At 40.3% G+C, this 22,142-nt stretch overlaps 2 protein-coding genes across 3 annotated transcripts in view; one reads left to right on the plus strand and one right to left on the minus strand.

Annotated features, from left to right (window-relative positions):
* The window catches only part of klhl36 (kelch-like family member 36), a 13,506-nt gene extending 4,822 nt beyond the window's left edge, over positions 1-8,684 (minus strand). The window contains exons 1-3 of one of the 2 annotated variants that reach the window (XM_044192324.1): positions 8,551-8,684; positions 1,938-2,021; positions 57-251 (exon numbers count right to left, since the gene is read on the minus strand). In XM_044192324.1, coding sequence (XP_044048259.1) covers positions 57-251; positions 1,938-1,997 — 255 coding nt within the window. In that variant the 5' untranslated portion in view covers positions 1,998-2,021; positions 8,551-8,684. Of the gene's footprint in view, positions 1-56; positions 252-1,937; positions 2,022-2,893; positions 3,081-8,550 lie in introns of those variants that run through there. The other variant, XM_044192323.1, reaches the window with a different exon arrangement.
* Positions 8,589-22,142, plus strand: cotl1 (coactosin-like F-actin binding protein 1). The gene is made up of 4 exons (XM_044192328.1): positions 8,589-9,028; positions 9,946-10,028; positions 17,190-17,347; positions 19,088-22,142. The coding sequence occupies exons 1-4, from the start codon at positions 8,952-8,954 to the stop codon at positions 19,196-19,198; spliced, it is 429 nt and encodes a 142-aa protein (XP_044048263.1). The 5' UTR covers positions 8,589-8,951; the 3' UTR covers positions 19,199-22,142.

Here is a 22,142-nt window from a genome sequence, read left to right on the forward strand (position 1 = left end):
CTACAATTCCCTGACTTTCCCTGTCTGGAAAACTTTCTTTGCAGCATCCTGTGTACCTCCTCCTGGTGTTCCTCCCTCATGCCCAAGGTAAACATGGCGTGGAAGTACGGGCTGCAGATGGCCAGCAGGGCTCGGTGAGCAGGGACCCGCTGGTTGTCAGCCACCAGCACCACATCACAGAACTGGCTGTGCTGCCGCTGCTCGTTGAGGCCCTGCAACACCTCCACAGCTTGATCCACCCAGCGGAACACCTGCCAACACAACACAACACCACAACACACTGACAACCAATTTACTGAAAGTACTTTTTTACTTTTACCACCCACTGTCCAACTGCCAGAATTCAGATGGGAGAAGCTTTGAGTTGATCAAAAGGTTAAAATGCTCATCTGAGTCACCGTTGGTGTGCTCACAGCATTTATAGTTTACAAGCAGTAGCGAGTGATTTGCAAACTTTTTTGCCCCGGATTTTGCTCTCTGTAGTTAAGAGAAATAAAACATTATTTATTGAGTTTAAAGACTCATTGTTGACATTGAAAATGGTTTGAATTTTTTTTTGTCAAACATATGTCAACATTATATAACATAATATTTATCAAAAAGTATCAGGTCTCTTATCAAGGAAGTTATAGGTGATTATTGGGTTAGTGCATTATAATGCACCAATTTATGTGGCTTTTTTTTGGTATGCTAGCATTATTATGGAAAACATGATAACAAATTTAATCAGGATTTATTATTTGCTAGATCATATCCATTTATATAAATGATGACAATAACATTGATAATACTTGTATATACTTGAAGAAGAATCTTTGACTTCATTGCTCTCTCCATATAGAAACATAACCACAACTGCTTTTTTTGAGAGCCTCATGCAGAAGAGCCACTATCCCAGCTACAACACAGGTACCCACACAGTGACCCGCCCTCCTACAGTTGTTGCTCCCTCACTGCTCTGTTGCATTTTTAAAATATGCTTGGAAGGAGGGTTCTAGCAGAATTTAAGGGTGTAGTTACCCTTTAAATCCCATCTAGCTCTGTATAATTGAAGGCAGCTACTGTCTCCTTTTGATATTTAACTGGTTTTAACTGGGGCAACAGTGTGACAGTCAGCATCTGTCAAAGTCCACGAGCAAATATGTTTGAAAATGTTATATTCCCTAATAAAGGTTACACATTTTCCACCTTTAGGTTAAAATCTGCACAGAGCATCACAGCTACAATATAAATGATAGGGTTTTAAGTGCCCCTGCTGCAATTATGATACTGTTGTGATTCCAGGCGTCTCCCTACTCCAGGTGGCTAGCTGGCTCAGGCTTTCTCGTAGTAAATGTATCGTTAGCATTTATGGGAGGGACAGACTGAAAAAAGACTCTGCACAATGATCCGATCTCTTGGTTTGTGCTTGTTTATAGGACAGGAGTTGGAAGAGTGTGCAGATTTGACTAATTTTACTTCAGTGTGTCCCTGCGAAGTCGTCAAGTAGCTAATACTAATGGCATCTAGCCAGCTGTCTACACATATCAGGCTCAAGAGACACAAACAGTAGAAGCAAATGAATTAGTGTGCAGACTTTTCTGCTCTGTCTGTGGCTCAGAAGAAATGAACATTATTCTGTAGATTTGACATAGCAGCTGGCAAAGCTGTTCTAAGCAGTACTAAACTGTACTCCATAATAATAAGTAACATGTAGAGAGAATATGATGCTTACTCAGCGTTGATAATTCTATTCTTTGTAGTTCTAAGGTCATGTTTATAGTGACCTCTTGAAATGAAACACTGTCCTGCCTCAGCAAAACTGTCATGTTCTCCTCTCTGCTGTCAATGAGCCGCTCCCTTCTTGTTTGTATTTATATGTGTGTGTGTCAGAGTCTGACTGTATTGCTCAGCTCTATGTTCAGTCCTCTCACTGAAACACACACACACACACTGACCTTGGACGATTCACTGATCCACTGGGGCCGACACACACGGCTCAGTTTGCCATTGTCCATTATGTCCCCTCAGGCAAGCATCATCTACCGGACACACACACACACACATTGGTATTAGAATACTTTATCAGAATCAGAAATACTTTATTGATCCCCGAGGGGAAACTCTTTTGCTACAGCAGCTCACTATCACGTCAGTGCACACAGGAATAGAAGTACTAAGCAAAAAATATATATAATACACTATAATACAGGTCAGAAAATAAATTAAGTACCAAGCGGGTATAAGTATAAAATAAAACAAGTGTGAAGTACAAAGTGGGTTTACCGGTTGATGATAATAATATGGTATAAAGTAATAGTGCATGAACTGCCAAGTTAAGTGTAGCTTATTTATAATGAGACAGAGGATATTGCACAGCAGTAATAGAGGTATGAATAAATATCATTATCAATAAATAGGGAATTTTAAACTGAAAAGAGTATACTGCACAGGTGTATTAACACAGAGTATTGCACAATTATGTCAAGTATTGCATAGATGTAATGATCAATGTCCAGTTTAATGACTCAGGGTCATACAGACATACAGACTTAGAACTCACTAAACCCTAATTGTACCCCATTCATAGTACTAAATCCCCCTTCCTTCGCAGAACTGAGAACCAGGAAAGCTATGTATTCTAAGTTAGATCTTGTGACTGGACATGTAGAGTACCTACTCATCTTTCTATGCTTGTTAAGACATTTGGTCCCCATACTGTTAGCTAGAAAACCAACAATACACACACTATCACACACACGGTCCGTGACAATGTTAAATTCTGTCACTTTCTGATTTAATGCCTAGAAAGCTGCCATTGTTATAAACTGTGCTTAGATTACTGGACGTATGGTGGAGCAGAAAGCATCTAGTTACACTGTGATACAGTTAACAGCATCTCTTGTTACCGCACTTTTTAGAGGAAACGATCAACATGCGACGCTTTTCAACGACGACACAAAACTGGGCCGCTTCTTGAGACGGTCTCTTTTAACACAGTCTCTTCTTACAGAGACATATTCCTGTTAATACATAGTTTCCTAGACCACAGAAAGGGCTGCATAATGTAGCATATCGTCAGCTATACCTGAATAAACAAATATACTTCCGATTTAGGTTTTCAAAATAAACGTCTTTGTCTCCAAAAGCCACAGCAAACAAATATTCAAGGAGTGATAATGAGTAAAAATGAAAATATATGCCGTCACATTTGACAAACCTCAAAACCTGACAGTGGGGTCGCTTTATATAGCCCTTTCTTCTAACCTTAAAACGATTTTTGAGGGGTTCTAGATGTTTGAAGTTGAAGAATTGTTACAACACATTGTTAAAAACTAAAACTGCAGTCATAGCACGTCAAAGGGTGTTTTCGATGAATGTAAAGAAAGGACACTAGTTACAGGAACAAGTGGTCACTCAAAATGTAACTGTTCGTCATTTCCCTTTGAAATTGTCAACACCTTCTTATTTTGTCATTTTATTTTGAAGCCAAAGCTTTTCAACCCGATGTTGTGATTAGCACTAGCTAACGCTAGCTTAACGGAGCTGGCTTTAAAAACATCCAGGAAATGCTGTGCAACTAATGGACCAATCACCGCCAGTTCTATGCGAGTACATTCAAGACCGGCAATGTCACCGAACGTTTCGAAGGCATTTATTCTGTAAAACTATATTAAACGTTCCCCAAATTACCTCCAAATAATGCATGTAGAGCAGAATTTGGCATATTCCCCCCGAAATTACCATTAAATGTATTTAGCTAACGTTTTTATCCAAAGCCACTTAGTATACGTACATTCAACCATGTGAATACAACCCAAGAATTGCAAGAATCATGCAAGTACATCAACTTCATCAAACATGCTGAACTGCTTCAAGCGCTACGTTTAGAAACAATAAGGGATAGAGAAAGGTGTGTTTTTGTTTTATTCTGATTTTGATGGGGAGCTCGTCCCACCACTGTGGAGCCAGGAGAGCAAGCAGTCGTACAGTATCCTATATGCCCAAATTATGGCTCTATATAGCAGAACCAAACTCCACAGCATATAAGGCTCTCCTGAGTAATCAGTGCTGTGCGGATGTGGAACAACTGGAATAGCAAACTGAACCAGTGACATGCCCCGGACGTTTTGAGAGTAGCCCCGAGTGTAATTTTAAGCCTAGGTGAAGCTCGACAAAAAACACAATGTGTGTGAATGTGCAGCGCTGAATTCACTCACTCACACACACACATTTAAGTTGATTTCATGGTTTTATAGAGGAAAACTGAGCCAACAGCAGTAGCTGAGTCAGAAGGACCAGGCGTGGGAAATTGGTAACAGCTATTTGATGTTACTTTTGTAGCCCAGTGGTAAGCCTAATACTTTGCGTTTGCCTGCTTGTACACGGAAGTGGATCCAAAGTCCCGCCCACCTTAGTTACTGTTGCTAGGTTGACACGCTTGACCAATAGAAACACCAGCAACACAGCGACAAATCAGCAGCCTCCAATCAGCTGCTCTGTTTCAACATTGTTAGTCAGATAAAACGTGCGTGCAGGTTCAAGTTCAACTGTACTAACTAAGAAAAAGTATAAATAATAATAAAATGGGTTTTGTTAAGGTATGAGTAGAGGGGAATGTCCGCTAGCCGCTGGGCTAATTTGGATGCATGTTGGATATGTGGGGAAAACGTGTCTAGCAAGAGATTATTGTTTTGTCTGTCGACCTTGTGAGTTATTATGGAGCCGAATTGTGTACTTTTGTTAAATGTTGTTGCTGTTAAGCCATGTTTTATGTGTGTTAGTGGAGTCAGTTTAAAGTAAACTAACTGCCCTTTACGGGTTAGCTGTCTCTCAGGTGTTTTGCTTGCCTGCTAACTGGGGTTTCCTCCAAGTGGCAGCACATTTCAATAGAGACAGAGCACAAATAAGTCCCGTTCACATCGGAGGGGGTTTTCTTTTCAGTACAGACGAGCCCTGCACAACGGCTAACGCTACTAACAAGCTAACAGGATTGGGGACAGTTAACCGGATAAGTACATTTACCTTTCACTTGTCCTGGTAAAAATGACAAAATTAACTTTTTTCATTTTGTTTGCGAATGCAGAATTCAGACGAACAAACAGCTGAAAGCATCCAAACAGTGTGAACATATAAATGATTCAATTTATGAATTTTATTGTGGCTATGTGTAACGTTTTCACCTCAGCAAATCATGTTCATATTCATTTAGATTGTATCTAACAGCAGACAATGCAGAGTGATACCAATGCATGTTCAGATAAGTCCCTGGGTGACCTGCCTTTACTGTTTTATTTTTAGTTTTTATCTGTTTTTAAAATGCCATTTGGCTATTCTAGTTTTTATTTTGCCATTTTGTTGCTGCTAAGAGCTGCCTTATCTTTAGAGCTCCTCCACCACATCTCAGACTGCATTTGCATCCCCTTCACGTCCAGTGAAAACCACCAACCATATCTCCAGATGTGGTGATTTTGAATGTTTGTGATAAACTGAAGGATGAAGTCTTCCTTTATTTGTTGAGAAAAGTCTCCCACTCCTTAAGCTAAATAAACTATTTATACCCCCCTTTGGATCAGATGGGAAATGCATCGTCGCAAAGCTGAAAACAGGCTGTTCATAAAAAGTGCACTTACTGGTCCTGATGATCTTATAGACCATGATGCATTGCTGTAGATTAAACTACCCAACAGTATATACAGTAGTTAAAATGAGCTCAACCTTAAACATCTACAGCAGTACAATGCAACATAAACATTAACGCAGCAGTAATATTAATCCAGAAACATCAGATATAACAGGAAAACACTGACAGGAAGTATTTTACTGCACAATGAGTATTATAAGTACATTTTGCTTATACTTACATACTTTTACCTTGTAAGGTTTAGAATGCAGAACTTTTACTCATTGTGGAGTATTTTCAAAATGGGGTTTTAGTACTTTTGTTTAAGTAATGGACCTGAATACTTTTTCTACTGTACCTTTGGTTAGCACACCCACTGCCTAACTGCACCTGTGTGTTACTGGCCGAGCCTTCCTCTTTAAGGAAGGTGGCCTTGTGGGTTCATCTGTGTGTGTGACGGAGTGTAGCGGGTTTGTTGTGAGAGAAGTACCGTCACGTTTGCTGCAGCCACAGAAAGGTTGATGCTATTAGGGGTAGTTACGTTACTTAAGTCAGCCATACAGGGTGTAGATAAGCTCAGGTTGCAGTATAATAGTTACTGAAAGGCTGTGTGTTGTGTTTGCTGTCGCAGGAAAGACATAAAAAGTCCCTGTTTATGTAACGTTACTGCAGCTTTTTTTTGTACTTATTTTTTTTTTGTTGTATTTGTGTTTATTGTGATTGTACAATTTGTGTTAAAATGCTTTGGCATTTTATTTGCCAATAAAGCACTTGAATTGATTTGAGATCGTCTACAAGATGCAGTGCACGCACTACACTGCATGAACTGTGTCTGCAATACTCTAGTCATTAAATTTTTAATGATTGCAACTGTGAAGTGTTTGGTTTCTCAATACTAATGACTAATTTTCTAATATTTTTAACATCACAATTCATAATTTATCTGGAAACTAAACAGGTTTTTAAGGTACACATTAAAATTACGATTAAGATGTACTTTGAATGTAAACAAGGTGCCAGAGTGCATAGAAAAGCACCAAATAGAGCTTGTTTATGAAATAATTTCCCAGGAGAGGATTCCCCCGCACCCCTCTACAGAGGTCCGGGCCCTGACTGTCCTCAAATCCTGGAAACACCCCTGAACTGAACTATTAATATTGTCAGAATCTGAACCTGAGCCAAATCCTAAGTAAATCCAGAGTGATTGACCATAAACTAGAGACTGACAGACGTCAGTGTATAAAAGCATGGAAACATTAGAAGAACATATCTGTAACCATCACTTAGACATTGAAACAGAGATGGGCCTACATTTTCTCTGTATGCGTCCAAAAGATAAAACCCCTGGAGTAAAATATTGTGAAAGTCTTGAAAAAGATTTTCCAGGCTTTACGACCCTGCCTGATAATGAAAAACGTCTTTTTCTGTTGGGGGAGAAGAGGAAAATCACAGGACTAACAGCTCATTTTGTTACCTGCTGCCACTGATAGCAAATAACCTGTGTTTAATGACATGTACATATATTATGTGTAATGTATAAAATATGTGTAATATATGAAAGAAAGGTATCTGCAACATCTGACTTGATAGGCTAATCAAAGTATGTTTTACATCACCATAACACATGATGATGGAGTTATACAAGATAATGATTTCCTTTAGTGTTGACTGTTGATAATTCTTTATATAGCCTGCCATAAGACCAGTTTGTACCATAAACACCAGCGTCATGGACACTATTTAGCTATGAACAGGCGGGTGTGATGGGCTGTTGGTGGACCAGCAGGTGGCGGGGTGATGCCGTAACAGACAACCCAGGGCGACAGAGTTCAGACCGGGCAGGTGGTGGTCTTCCTCTGATCGGGCCTCATCAGTGTCAGTCATCAGAGGTGGAGCTGGTGGACTCAGGAGTCCGAGCAGAGGGGGGGACCTTTGACCTCTGTGCTGTCTACAGCATATTACAATAGTTTATGTAGCACAATACTGTACAGTTTTGTACTTTATAGCAAAGTGTATCTACATGCCTGTAGTAAAAGTCCTTTATTGGCCCTCAAGAGCAAATCTTATGATTTAAAATGAATTGAAATTAAACTATTGAAACAAAATTGGTGGGTTTTTATACCGCTGCATTGAGCTGCATCAAGTTGCGCAATTTAGTCAAAGTATATCCGGAAGTTGATTGTTTTGCCTTCAGAATAAACGCTGACTTGTGTCACCGAAAAAGAACAAGAACTGACATCTCAATCTCTCCGCCTTTCCCCATGTCCCTGATTTTTCTCTGTATCGTTGTATCGTCGTATCAATGTTGATAAATAAATCCAATAAAATTAATAACCATTCAGTGTAACCAGTAGCAAAATGATGATCAAATCTCATACTGCTACAATGAAGCACATTTGTTTGATGTTGTTTTGTGTGGGATCATTTCCTGGGGATTTTCTGACTGAAATCAGATCACTGTAGGATGCATATTCATGTAAAAGCAGGATCATGACATTTCTCTGCTGCTGCTTTGCTTTCCCTAGCAGGCTCTGGTATGTAGAAAATGTAGCTAAATTTAAAAATAATAAATGGCTCATAAAGCTAATAAACTGTCAATTTAAGGAGAGGAAAAGGAAATTCAATGTACCCTGCGCATATATAAAACATTTTGTTCGTTTGTGTAGCATCTTACTACTGGTGTCCTCTCCAGGTTGGTCAGAGGCGCCCACAGCTGGAGAGCACCACATAAATTCCAGTCTGTCCATTTTAATGGAAAATAATGCTTTAACATTTATAATTATATACTGTTTGCGAATAAATATAATACCACAATAGTGTTTTGGCTGTGACACATTTAAAACAATATTGTTTTAAATTGTTGTTATTGTTTTTTTTTTATTATTGACACATTACTGCAACCATTGTCTTCAGTTTGTTTTTTTTAACTTTATTTTGAAAGTCCTTACCGGAATATGTAGTCGTATGTTGTGGCTCGCGTGACAGCGGACCTCACACCATTGACCATTCACAGACAGAAGGTGAATCCGGCGTCTGGGGGACCTCTCTCTCTGTCTGTCTGCTGGCAACCTGATCGACGAACATCACCAACGCCCATAAAGCGGCAATATACAGGAAATAAACCGAGCTGCTAGAAGTCTTTTTCCCTTCGACAGACGCATTTGTGCCAGTGCGGTGGTAGTGATTTTGGAGGGAAGCATATTGTATAACGTTATCAGTTAGAATTCTCTGATGTATAACATCAACTGTATAACTTAAGTTAGCTGCTTTATTACTGCGTAGCTAGCTCTCCCTGGTTTGGACTGATACAACGTTGACTTCGACTGCTTGATTCCCGTCCACCCGAAAAATGGCAACCCAAATCGATAAAGAGGCTTGCAGAGAGGCTTACAACCAAGTCAGAGATGATAGCACGGATACCAATTGGTGAGTGTGCGGACATGGTTACTTATCCATACTCCGTTCAAGAATGTGACTGTTGTATGTTGCCTGGCATATTTGCAATAGTAAATGTGTCGTACATATAACCCAGGACCCCGTCTGAATATATAGCCATTAGTTAATTCGGCAACCATACAATACATCAAGCAACCTGTTTTTTTGATCTAATCTCAGTTTTAATTCACATAGCCTGTTTACGCCCACTGCGCCGTCTTTTCGGTGGAGAAGGGTGCGGAAATAAGAAGCGGACCTTTTATAGAAGTTTACATTTTATTTAAAAAAAACAACACAGTTTGGTTAACTGGATACATGCCGAATGGAAGATAGATTTCTGAAGACACGGAAAATGTAAAGAACTGTATTTTATGCCACATGAACCTTTGCATTTAGCCAATGTACCTTTAAATTGCTCGATATTTAAAAGTAGTTACACCTGCTTACTCTAAATGCGCGCTAGAATGGCACATTTGGGGGTTTGCCCGCAACTGAGACCTTCATGAATTGTTTCACAGTGGATACGTGAAACCCTTATTCCAGTGCTTGTGCTAATAACAGTATTGGCTAAAATACATGCAGCTTTCAGTGTCCTGTCTTCGCTGATCTGATCGAGCTGATCTGTATTCTAGCTATTTAGCCACCACACATTGCACAGTTATCAGGCCCAGCGGGGCAGACGTAATTTCCTTTGTCCTGTATTCAGAGAGGATAACGTTATAGTAGTGACACTTGCACATGGCTGACACACAGCTGCCACCTTGCATGGGCGTCTTAGGCATTTTGTGCATTGCTTCAGTTTGCAAAATGGGTCTGATGTGCACATAAGGCCATTGTTGTGAATCAACAGATCATGAGACTGAATAATGCCTTGAGTAATAACGCACGCTGTATTCTGCATCTTCCAGGGCTGTGTTTAAATATGAGGGCTCCATGATCGTGCCTGCAGGACAAGGGACTGACTACGAGGACTTCAAGAGGATGTGCACAGGTAAAGAGTGGATTTAATTTTAAATTTGCCACCCTAATGGTTAACCAAGCCTTGCCAGTGTAATGTATGGGTGAAACTTGTCTCCCTTCTGCTGACTAGTCTAGATTTAGTTGTGTGTCTGTGGCCTGGGCGGGCTCCGTCTCAGGATGGGTTAAACAGCCTATGTGCCACACAGCTTGACTTGGCAGGACACTAATCTTTTAAGACTCTGTGCTCTGTCACCCATTGGCCTTGAGCCCTGTAACTACGCTGTCAAAGCACTTAACACTGTATGCATTGCATTGCGTAATCTGTTCTACAATATGGTGTGTGTGGCTTTTACAGGGTGAAATCTTTAAGATCAACCTTTTGTATATCAGTGCGAGATTGTTTCCTGAATTACAATGGGAAGATTTTGAAGTCTACTTTAAAGTTTAGTCGTTGTTCTCCAACTAGTCGGCATTCATGTAAGTTTAATTTTTCACCTGTCACTGCCTCTGAATTCAAAAACCACTCATACCAAAGCATCTACATGCAGCTGAATAAAATAAATACACAGTTATACACATGCTTTCCTCTTGTCTGATTGTGTGTGTGTGTGTGTGTGTGTGCGCATTTGTGTGTCTTTGACTGAAGGATCAGGCCTGCTGTGTATTTACTGCACAGCACAGTGACTCGTAGTATCTCTGTCTGCATGGAGCTCATTTTTGTTCCAAAAAAGTCAAGTAGTGATTTTTTTAGATAATGATTCCTAGTGAGCAAAGATCACTAAAGGGTGCTGGCTGGATATAGAGAAAAAATATCTCACATTCTGATGTAAGTTCCCCTCTTTCTGCGTCTTCTAGAGGAAAGCATCTGCTCAGATGTTGGGTGTGGCTGTTTCTGATGCTTGCTCTTGTTTTCTTTAAAGCTTGTTGCCTCGGGGCTGTACTCTTTTTTTTTTTTTCAGAGCCCACATTCCTATGTTGAAATAACTCATTTATTACTGTGCTTTACAACAGTTCAGCTGGTGGTTTTTCCATTGGTTCCAGTTCAGAGATTATACACACATTATCAGACATCTTTCTGTCTGTGGGCTTGTTTTCCTTATTTAGCGGTGAAGTTGTAACTCTGCAAAAAAAAAAAAAAGGAGGCGGAGGACTGAAGGAGGCGGTGATACAGACTGATCATCTGAAGAGGAGGGCTTCTTTTTGAATAGTGATCATTAACTTATCCAGCTGCAGGAAGTAAAAATAGATTAATGCTAGTGCGCAGAATCTGGATCAGTGCAAGAAAATACTGCATGAGGGGCCATTGTTCCACTAAGTCCTAAATCCTTACATCTAATTAAATTAGCCACTAGGACTTTTAAACCCAATTTCTGCTGACAAAATGTAGCAACAACCAATAAATAATTCATTGTAGTTCACCAAACTATCAGTTAAAGGGAAATTCAGTCCTGAATGTCCCCTCATGGAAAGGTTTTAATCCTTCAAAATAGATTTCTAGTGTTTTTAGCAAGCAGCAACCTCTGGGGCTGAAAAATGAAGCCAAAAACTGCAGTTCATCAAATGACCACTTGAGGCTGGCTCCAAAATCAAGTCAATCCCCATAGTTCCTATAAATCCCCCATGTTAAAATGCCCAACTTTACAGCAGAAATAAACATGTTTACAGCCTGGAACAAAAAACGGTTTTGGTCTTTATAGTTAATGTCCCCCTTCATGACAACTGTGAGGGGGGTGTATATTTTTATGACTCACCCGTTTAAATTATATTAAGACTTAAAGTTATGTGTAATTAAGGACATGGCTGTTTTGAGTGACAGGTGGGTGCCCTCTCATGTGGCTTGCCGCTAGGTGGTTCAGCAACCAGGCTTCATTCAGCCCTTCGTCCGCTCCACCTCTTTGCCCATTTTTGGATTAGCCGGAGTCAGGGACTGACAAGATGGCGACGGTCGGGGCCGCCGGTAGCCGCCCACTTTGAGCTCAACAACGGCTCTTCAGAAACCTGTGGGTGACGTCACGGACACTACATCCATGTTTTATACAGTCTATGGTTTTTAGCCATGATAACGGCATGGCTCTAGGGATGGCAATGGTGGTTGGTCCGTCCACCACTTTTATCCAGACTGAAATTGCTCTACAAATATTGGATGGATTGCCATAATTGATGATGAATTTGGTGAAGATATCCTCCTGAATTTGATGATCCTCTGACTTTTCCTCTAGCGCCATCAGCAGGTCAAAGTTTTCACTTATCGTGTGAAATATTTCAACATCTACTGGATGGATTGGGGCAAAATTTTGTGTAGACATTCATAGTCCCCAGAGGATGAACCCTACTGACTTTTACTCTAGTGCAACCATAAGCTGGCCATTTTTGACAACCTTTTCAACCGGATTGATGTGAAATTTGGGTATTTAAGATCCACAGAGGATGAATCCTAATTACTTAATTAATCCTCTGATTTTTCCTCTAGCGCCATCAGCAGGTCAGACTACACTTATGCTGTGAAATACCTCAACATTTATTGTATGGATTGGCACAAAATTGGTTTCAGACATTCATGGTTCCCAGATGATGTACCCTAATGTCTTCACTAGTTCCCTGACTGTTCATCTAACGTCACCATGAGGTTGACGTTTTTTAGTTCAGATTGCCATAAGATTTAGTACAGACATTCATGTCCCTCTCAGAATGAATTGTAATAATTTTGGTGATCCTTTTTCATCTAGTTCCATCATCAGGTCAAAATTTCCATGTGTCCTATACTTTGGATGGGTCAAGAAATACTAAATTCTCGGAGTGTTGCTTGCGCTGGTCGTTGTGCTGCCAGGAAAATAAAGCCCTTAGTCTTTGTTTTTAACTTGTTGCTTCATTATAACAGCAATTCAAGTTGAGAGCCCCTAGAGGTGGCAATGCTCATTACACCCAACAATCAGAAGTTTAGAGTGGAGCAAAACATACATGCTTTTTTTGTGATAGGGCAGTGCCAGAGGAAATGGTTTACCTCCTAGGGAGTTTAGAGGTAGAATTCATCTTCTGAGGACCCATGAGAATCCACAGCAGATTTCAGAGAAATGTAGCATTAAGATATTTTGTCATGGACCAAAGTGTTGGTCAAGTGGGGAAGTTTTGACCTGAGAGTGACGCTAGATATAAATGATCTGGGTGTCACTAAAATCATTAGGATTCTTTCTTTGAGGATCCACTCCAAATTAAATGGCCAGCTGACTGGCATCACAATCCATGCCCTGCTGTTAGCGGAGATAAAAACAAGACCAAATTTGGACTCAGTTAACATGTTGGTAACACCACTCCTCGCCAAACCCACCTGACACTGTTCACAGGAGACAGCTCTAGTTTCTAGGCTGTGTCGCAGAGGGACTGAGCGTGGGCTGAGGAAGTGTATATAGGAAGATACGGTGTCACCCGCCATCCTTTGGTGTGCTAAAATGAAGTCAATTTATGCAGAACAACGTCTCTCCCAACAAGCCTTTTTTGCTGTCTCATCATTGTAATAGTCTTGGTGTTCTCTGCAGCAGGGGGAAGGCCGGCTGCAGAGTCAGCATGGCTTTAAAGGGAAGACAAACCAGGAAGAATCTGGCAGAGGGAGGAAGTGTGTGGGCATGGGCCAGCTCCGGGTTGGGGTGAGGGTTTGTACTAGTTCCTCTCTGGCATCTCAAACAGTGACAATGACACAGAAGACAAAGGGAGATGATTCACCTTGAGTGCCACAGGATTGACTTAGTTGAATCAGGTCACTGTGTGTGTGTGTGTGCGTGCGCATTGCTCCAGGCAAGGTGTTGAAACTAGCGATGTCCTTTGTAGCCGCACTCATAAGACTTTTTACAGTGGCTGCTCCTGTTAATGTGTGGCTGCTCTGATCTGAGGCTCTGCCAGGAAAGTCTTTATCAGCTGCTTCAACAGGCCGGCGTGAACTGTACTTGAGTTAGCTTGAATTAAGTCTGCAACTAAATAAAATAAAAATAAAACTTTTCATTACCATTTTTTTTTTTTGATTGAATGGACACTCCTCCCATTTTACACATGACAATCTTTTTACTCGTCATGGGGAGTTCTACTCAGCCTGTAAAAAAAAAAAAAAAAAAAAAAAAAAAAAAAAAGTATAATGTCTTCTGTGGCCCTGGAAGGAGTTTTCTAAAGTCTGAGAAAATAACCCTGATGATATCATGAGCTTGCAGACAACACATTTTTAACAGGAAGCCTGCGTTACAAACTGGGGCAGAGAGTTTGAAAGGCTGGGAGGGTCTAAAGAAAGATGCCACTGAATTGCATAATGGGAAGTGTAGGATCCAGTGTTTCTGACAAAGTCAGGATCTCTCATGTGTAATGCTGTTGAGTCCCGGTCAGTGGGGATGGGATGCTTTTCACTGTTGCTGCTCCACTTTGTGTTTTGGAGTGGTGTTAGATAAAAATGCTGCCTGGTAGTGCTTTAAACGTGACATAGAACAATTTTAGCTGGGTTTCTGTCAGTCTGTGGTGCACTGCATTGGTGTTAGTGTTAGTGGAAACATAATGAGTGTCAGGGATCTCTCTGCCAGTAGTTAGACTGCTCTGTTGAAGTTTTGCCCTGCAGCTCATAGTTGGAGTATACAGAGGTTCTGTCAGTTACACAGAGGCAGGAACATCTACAAGATAATAAAGAGAAATCTGTTCATGTTATTGTTACATAATGACACTGTACCGCCTGAAGACAGCAGACAAGTGAGGGAAATTAGTGTGAATGATTTCATACTCAGAGATTTGTGCGTGTGAAACTTTAACTGATTCTATTTACTTCATGTATGAACTAAAGTTATGTAACTTCATGAGTAGCCTACGTTCTTCAACTCACTGTACTACACCTTCCATACACTTTCTTTAACAAATTCAAATAAAAAATCTAAAGCAAGTCCAGTTGCCTTTACTTAGCACTTACAGATGAATCCAAATGCAGTTTCTCAAACGATTACTACAGGTAACTTTTTAAAAATGAAAGTAATTTACAAAATGATCACTGCAAAGCCTTGTGAGCTCTGTGGGCTCCAAGTTTAACCACAAAAAGCATCCCTTCCTCTATAGTTATCCCCTCGCCATGGCGCTTTTAATTGTGGATATCCATCAATTTCAGTGGTGCTTATTAAAGGGAATATGATTAAATTAAACTCTTCTGGTTGTGCAGTTTTTTAACACATGTGCCTGGCATAGTGGAAATGTATCTTCTTTTTTTTATATTAGCTACCTTATTACTCAGTATACATGTAAATTATATGCTACCAGGACAGAGAGTAGTGTGTTTTCTGCCTGCCAATATGGTGGCTGTTAGATCATGTGATGTCAAATGCAGGACACAACAGAGGGCTTATTAGATTTATTAGACACCATTAGCCATTTGTATATGCACACCACTGGTTACTTTTGTTAAATTATAGCATGGCTGTCTCAGAAGAAAATAACTGAAATTGCGAATCTGTTGTTTTTGACAAGGAAATTATTATTTTACATCTGATTTGAATACTGACATATTTTGTTGGAGTTTTTTCCCAGTGTATAGATTCTTGACCTCACAAAAAATAGAAAAGCCAGAATTACTGACAATAAAGTAAGAAAGTGCTATTTTGTTAGCATTGGAAACATTTGTTACCACTACTTCCAATGAAGGACTAAAGGGGTCAAAGTTGTAAAGATGCAGATCCTAGTGAGAGCTGTAGTGTAGTATTATAGATATTTAGGGTTTGTCATTGTTGTGGTAACCATTGTCTTGACAAGAAGACTATTCAATTCAGAATAGTCTAGAGCAGGTCTAGACTGTACTCTTTATAATGTTATTTACAGAGACCCAACCCAAATCCCACTACCCTCTTCTTACATGAAGCAAATAAAGATATGTGTTCCTCCAAAAATTATATTTTTATCAGTTTCCAGATGATTATTTATTTATAATCCAGGACAGAAAACTTCCTAACACACTAACGTTGACTTAAAGGTAGATACCAGCTCACATACCTAAGCATGCGGCAGAAATGACATGCCACCCTGTCGAGTATGATGCCCATATCACAACTACTTTATCCATTTTAATATGCCACATATCATTGTCAGTAGGCATTCATAACACTTATAGGGGATATAGGGGACATTACTGGAAATCAAAATGCATGTAAACGCAGGTGTAGTGTAAGTGGAGGCTTTACCTTTGGTTCCCAACCTTATTGACATGTGGCCCTTTATAGTCAAGCTCTGTATACTATTGACCCCTCGTTACATGTTGCATATGTCTGTGAGCAGTTCACCCTAAAGAGTGACGTTAGTTGCTCACATTGTTTCATTTGAATAGGATTTAGAGGCCTAGTCAGGTCAGAAAAAAAGTAGCAGAAATGTTTTATTTCTTTTGAGACTGGTTGTATGTGTTCAGACATTATTTTACAGACAGTCAGTTCTGCAGTGGACCACCATGAGAGTGACTGGCGTGGTCACTGGGAGGTCTGTGACACAACTGCAAGGCTCACAAAAGATTTGACTCATTTAGTCTAGTGACCTGAATATTTCCTTGTGGCATACACACGCGCACGCACACATTTCACAAAACTTCACCCAGTTTGGGTGAAACTGAGAAAACTTCACCCAGTTTGGGTGAAACTGAGAAAACTTCACCCAGTTTGGGTGAAGGTTTGTGGAACTACAAAAAGCAGAACCTTGTATTCATCTGCACTGCCACACCGAAACTCTCTTTTTTTCTCACTCTCTTTGTCTGTCTTTCACACATACATGCACATAGACATACACACAGTGTAGTTTTAAAACACCTGATGCTGCACCAGACTGACAGCTTGTTTCCTTTATAAGCTTCATTTGTTATGATCCATTCTTTTCCTGTTGATCAGAGAAATTTTGTTTAAGCAATACATAGATTATTTTGTTTTAAGGTGCAGTCTGTAGCCTTCTTCTATCAGCAGATGGGAAAACAGCATGACCTTACATCACATCCTGCCTGGTGTAACAACAGACCGAGACAACCATTTACATCTGTTTGTGTGTGTCAGCCTCTGATTGGATAGGAGAATTAGGAGTAGGAGTGTGTACGTCTTCTACTAGGGTTTGATGAAGTGTGTAACATAAAATAAAATAAAATATCAGCTATAAACTCCTTCAATCTGTATATTCAGTCTTACATAATCTCTTCCATCTCTTCCCTCAGATGATGCTCGTCTGTTCGGCTTCGTCCGGATCACGATGGGAGACGCCATGAGTAAACGAGCCAAGTTCACTCTCATCACCTGGATCGGTGAGAACATCAGCGGGCTGCAGCGCGCCAAGATCAGCACCGACAAGGCGATGGTCAAAGACATCGTGCAGGTCAGAGACTCTGTGGTGTCGCATGTGGAGAAAGCAGCAATTAAAGTAACGGTTGTCATCATGAGAGTAAAATAGAACAAAGCTGTAATGGTCCCTTTGTGGAAACTGGGTGGCAGAGGCAATATGGCAACAGAATGTTGGATCCAGTTAGACAATGATGTGGAAACGAAATGAGCAATAGAAAATACAGTCACAAATCATCAACAAATGAAACATTAAAACATTATGAACATAGATGCATTATGAAAGGAAGGGAGAATGTGAGTAAATATACTGTAAACATTTAGCAGTATGCGCTAAATGTTCTTCAAATTCACATATGTTAAAGCTGCACTAATCAATATTTTATATTAACAATGGAAAACATGTAGATGTGAAAGGGGTTGCTCATGGTGACATGGTGATTCCTGCTTCCCAAGCAGGACACCAAAAGTACAGTGGCCGACAAGGGCAAACGCACTGCAAATTAAGAAAACACATGCAAACAGACGTAACACAAGCAACTAAAGAAAACATCTTCATTAATCTGACAACACATGCGCAGCATTTAGAAAACGCTCTGCAAATACAGAAACACACTGCAAATAAACACAGCAAAATACACAAATTGTTGGAAATACACACAACACAACCAAATATACAAACGCGCTGCAAATCCACAAAACGACAACGGAAGTGTTTTCGAAATAACGCGCATGTGTTGTCAATTTAATGAAGATGTTTTCTTTTGCTTTGTCTGTTTGCATGTGTTTTCTTAATTTGCAGTGCATTTGCCCTTGTTGGCCACCGTACAAAAGAGAACCAAAGGGGACGTAAAGACATTTATTAGGTGGAAACACGATTCCAAATGAATGCTAATGTTGCTCTGTGTCTGCTGGATATGGAAAAAACATAAAAACTTGTGTGTCATCATGCGAGTGGTAGTACAGCACGAGATACAGAGGGGGCTGCCCATCAAAATATTGCTCCATAGTGCTACTAGTGGTCAAAAACTCCTTTAATATGCTAACTTAGAAACAAGCAGCAGTGCTGTTGCTCCAGTGTTGGAACATGTTGCATATTTGTAGCTAAATTCTGGAGGATAAAGAACATTTTCATTGAACCAAGAACATTGACAGTTTGCAAGCTAATTGGCTCTTTATTGAATGAAATGATATACAGTGCTGATTTATTTTATTTTTTTAAATGCCCGGGCAGAATAAACAGCCCTGTACAGAGAAAACAGAAAGAAGCTCAGAGAGCTGTTGTGACTAGAGCAAGCATGCCTAGCATGTTATCTGTCAGCTCGCCAGCTACAGCAGTTCACCGACTAGCCCTGTGAGTTTTCACTCTGTCACCAAGCTTCTAGAACTATATATTACTATAAGTAATAGTAGTAGACATGCAGATGAATTTCTCTGTGCCACTTTCTGGTGTGACTGGGCCTTAAGTGTTGCCGGGTATTGAACGGCATTCATTTCCCTGGTCAGGTTCTTGTAAGGCAAGACTGGTGTACTGAGAAGTTTGTCATATTTTCTTGAAGGAAAAAGATATTTTCTGGAAAAACATGTTTATAATTCTCAAAGTTATTGAAAGTATTGTTTTGCTATCTGTACAAAAACCCAGCCCTAATTATAAGCTTGGTTTGTTTCCATTACGCAACAACTGAAAAGTAACTTTGGTTTTTCTGAAGTGTTGTTGGCCACAAATGTGCATGTTGTTTCTCTGACATAAATTGTCATTTGTGTTTTGTTTCTGCAGAACTTTGCCAAGGAGTTCATGTTTAGTGACCCGAGGGAACTGGATGAGGACAACATCCGCACAGAGCTGAAGAAGGCGGGTGGAGCCAATTATGACGCTCAGGCCGAGTAAAGAAGTGCCACGGTCCACTGGAAGGGTTGGGGTTGGAGGGGTCGGGTCCGGTCAGGGTGGGGTGGGGTGGAATAAGTGGGGGTGGGGAGTGTTGGGGCAGGGCTGCTACCTCTTGAGGAGAGGGCGAGGCGGGATGGAGAGGGCACTTGTTGAAAGGGAAATGCACGCACCAAACACATTTTACATTCAAATTGATGGCGAACAATTTGTTCATTTACAAGAACACAGGTCCACACAAACAAAGCAGAGGTGCACCAGGAGCAGTTTGTAGAACCAGTTTAAGTGTTTCAAATACTAACCGAACACTGTTTATGCTGCTTAATAATGTCTTATTATAAAATATTCTTGTTTTTTTCATTAGTTTAACACCTTATTAATGTACTATCAACAACTTCGTCAGAATGGGTTAACAGATAAAAACACATCAGAGTTACTGTAGTTACTGAGTGTATTGGCACACATCCTGACAGTACAGATGCTGTTGGTGCACCTCTAAAATGGTAACATCTGCATTAGGGCGCTTATATACTTGATTTTAACAAAGCTTATGTGTGAGCTACATTGTTCACATACTTGCTTGCATCGGTTTGTGCATCAGGAAAATTAAAAAGTACATCTGGGTGCAGATCAGAGCCAAATTGTCACTGGTCGACATTGGAATATCTTCCTTCAGACCTTCAGACTTTGCACACATAAAGATACCTTAACATGGTGACACTCAAGATTGTTACTGTATTGTTAAAGGAATAGTTTGATATTTTTGCTTTTTCCCAGAGTTAGATGAGAAGATCGATACCACTTTCACGTCTTTACGGTAAAGTTAAAGCTAGAGCCAGCAGCTGGTTAGCTTAGCTTAACAGGGAAACAGCTAGCCTGGCTCTGTCCAGAGGTAACAAGATCCGCCCACCAGCACCTTTAAAGCTCACTAATGAACATTTCATATCTTGTTTGTTTAATCTGTACAAAAAGTGAAGTGTAAAAATGTCACTATAGCAGTTGCATGGCAACCAGCAGAGACTCCAGGAAGTCACTGTTCCTGACCTTGAAATAGTCCCGCACCTAACCCACCGTAAGACGGCGAACTGCCATTATTACACTTTGTTTATTGTTCCCATTAAACAAATGAGATATAATGTATTAATTAATGAGCTTTAGAGGTGTTGGTAGGTATATTCTTTATTTAACCTTTTGTCAGAGCCAGGCTCTTTTCCCCTTTTTTCAGTCTTTATGCTGAGCTAAGTTAATCAGCTGCTGGCTGTAGCTTCATGTTGACAGATATGAGAGTGGTATTGATATTCTCATCTCCCTACCATCAACAAGAAAGCAAATAAGCACATTTCCCAAAATCTCAAACTACTCCTTTAAGGGCTGGATTTAGTCCAAAAATGTACACTGACAGCGGATGCCATTGCGGTTCTGTTACTACATTGCGTGGCTGCATTCACTGACGTCTCCACACTCACAAACGTGTACATAAAACGGCGATCTGAGGATGCGCCCAACCAACGCTCTGAAGGAGCGCAGAATATGCAAGATAGCCATCATACGCACACAAACGCGTAATTTAAAGCAAGTGTATAAGCGCTCTTAAAGATCACAGACTGCCTTCTCTCCTCTCCTACCCTCTGCCCTCTCCCCAGTCAGCTCATGGTTGGTTATCTGCTGTGCTGTGCATCATCATCTCACAATCATCCTTATCTCAGCTGGGCTGCAGTTGACCTATTTGAAGTTACATCAAGGCTTCAGCACTGTTTGCTTGGAATAATTTCATGTAATGAGGATGTGAAAAACTGAGGGGTTTCACTTTAAAATGCCATATTGTGATCATGGATCATGTTGTAAGAATGAGTTCACTGACAAGGATAGATGTCTCCTTTTGAAATGAAATGATTTACTTGCAGGCATGTGTTGACACCAGAGCATGCTCTTAAGTCATGATACACTGTACCTCCAGGAGGAAAAGATCTCCATTTTCTAACAGTATCCTTGGTGATGGTTGGTGGCTTGCTTTGAGTAAGCTTGAGTCATAGTGCTAAGTACATATTTAGCCACCTCTTCATCTCTAGCCAGACAGCTGTGTTTGGATTACAGCCTCAAAGTCAACCATTACGTCTTGTCCTGAGATGGACTGTAATTCATCCTCCTGTCCTCATACTTGTGCTTTATGCTGTGAATCCCTTTTATCACTAGTCCAAATGTGTCTTTTTGGACCTTATTTCAAAGTACTTTTTACATTCTCCTTCCAGTTTCTGTTGGAGCAGTTTCTAAAGCTGGGGCAGAATTTGTACGGCAAAGAATGAGACTCTTTGTCTTACAGGAGGCTTTCTGCCTGTAGATAATACGTCATAGAAATACAGAGAAACAACTGATATATTGATCATTCTGCAGCACTTGTAGTCAAGTATGGAATGTTCCCCAAAATCTCAAAGGATTTTGAGAATGGAGATCTTTTCTTTTGATGTCTCATCTCACGGTATCCATGCATACTATAACCTACTGTGTTTGACTGCCTTAGTCTCCCAGGGAGAGAGGGGCATCATAAGAGCTTGTGGACACTACACTGTGATTGGCTATCCTCCTTGCATGGGGGCGGGACTTTGATCGGCATGTGGCTCATCATGATGTGGGCCTGGGCCATCATCCCAACCCAGGAGGAGCCATTTCTCGGTTGTAGCATCTCTGTTTATTTGGTTTCAACCCTCCCTTCCCCCGCAAAAAACAGGATTTTCTTTTTCTTGTGCTTTTTTGTTTTTGAGATTAATTTTATTTTCTCTGAAGAGTTTTACCTTTTGATTTTATTTTTAAGAGCATTGTTATCTTGGACATTGGTGGAAGAGATTTTCAAAAAATATTGCAAAAAAGAAAAAGAAAGAAAAAGAAAGAAAACTGAGTGGGCACAAGATCAGTCATTTCAAAATAAAAAAAATGATGTTTTTTTCCAAAA

This window comes from Siniperca chuatsi, linkage group LG4 (assembly GCF_020085105.1).
Source record: "Siniperca chuatsi isolate FFG_IHB_CAS linkage group LG4, ASM2008510v1, whole genome shotgun sequence".
Lineage (NCBI taxonomy): Eukaryota > Metazoa > Chordata > Actinopteri > Centrarchiformes > Sinipercidae > Siniperca > Siniperca chuatsi.

Excerpts from the sequence above, each read along its gene's own strand:
- cotl1 (XM_044192328.1), top strand. The coding sequence starts at position 8,952 with ATGGCAACCCAAATCGATAAAGAGGCTTGCAGAGAGGCTTACAACCAA. Across the intron at positions 9,029-9,945 it reads GATAGCACGGATACCAATTG|GGCTGTGTTTAAATATGAGG; the intron begins GTGAGTGTGCGG and ends TGCATCTTCCAG. Across the intron at positions 17,348-19,087 it reads TGGTCAAAGACATCGTGCAG|AACTTTGCCAAGGAGTTCAT; the intron begins GTCAGAGACTCT and ends TTGTTTCTGCAG.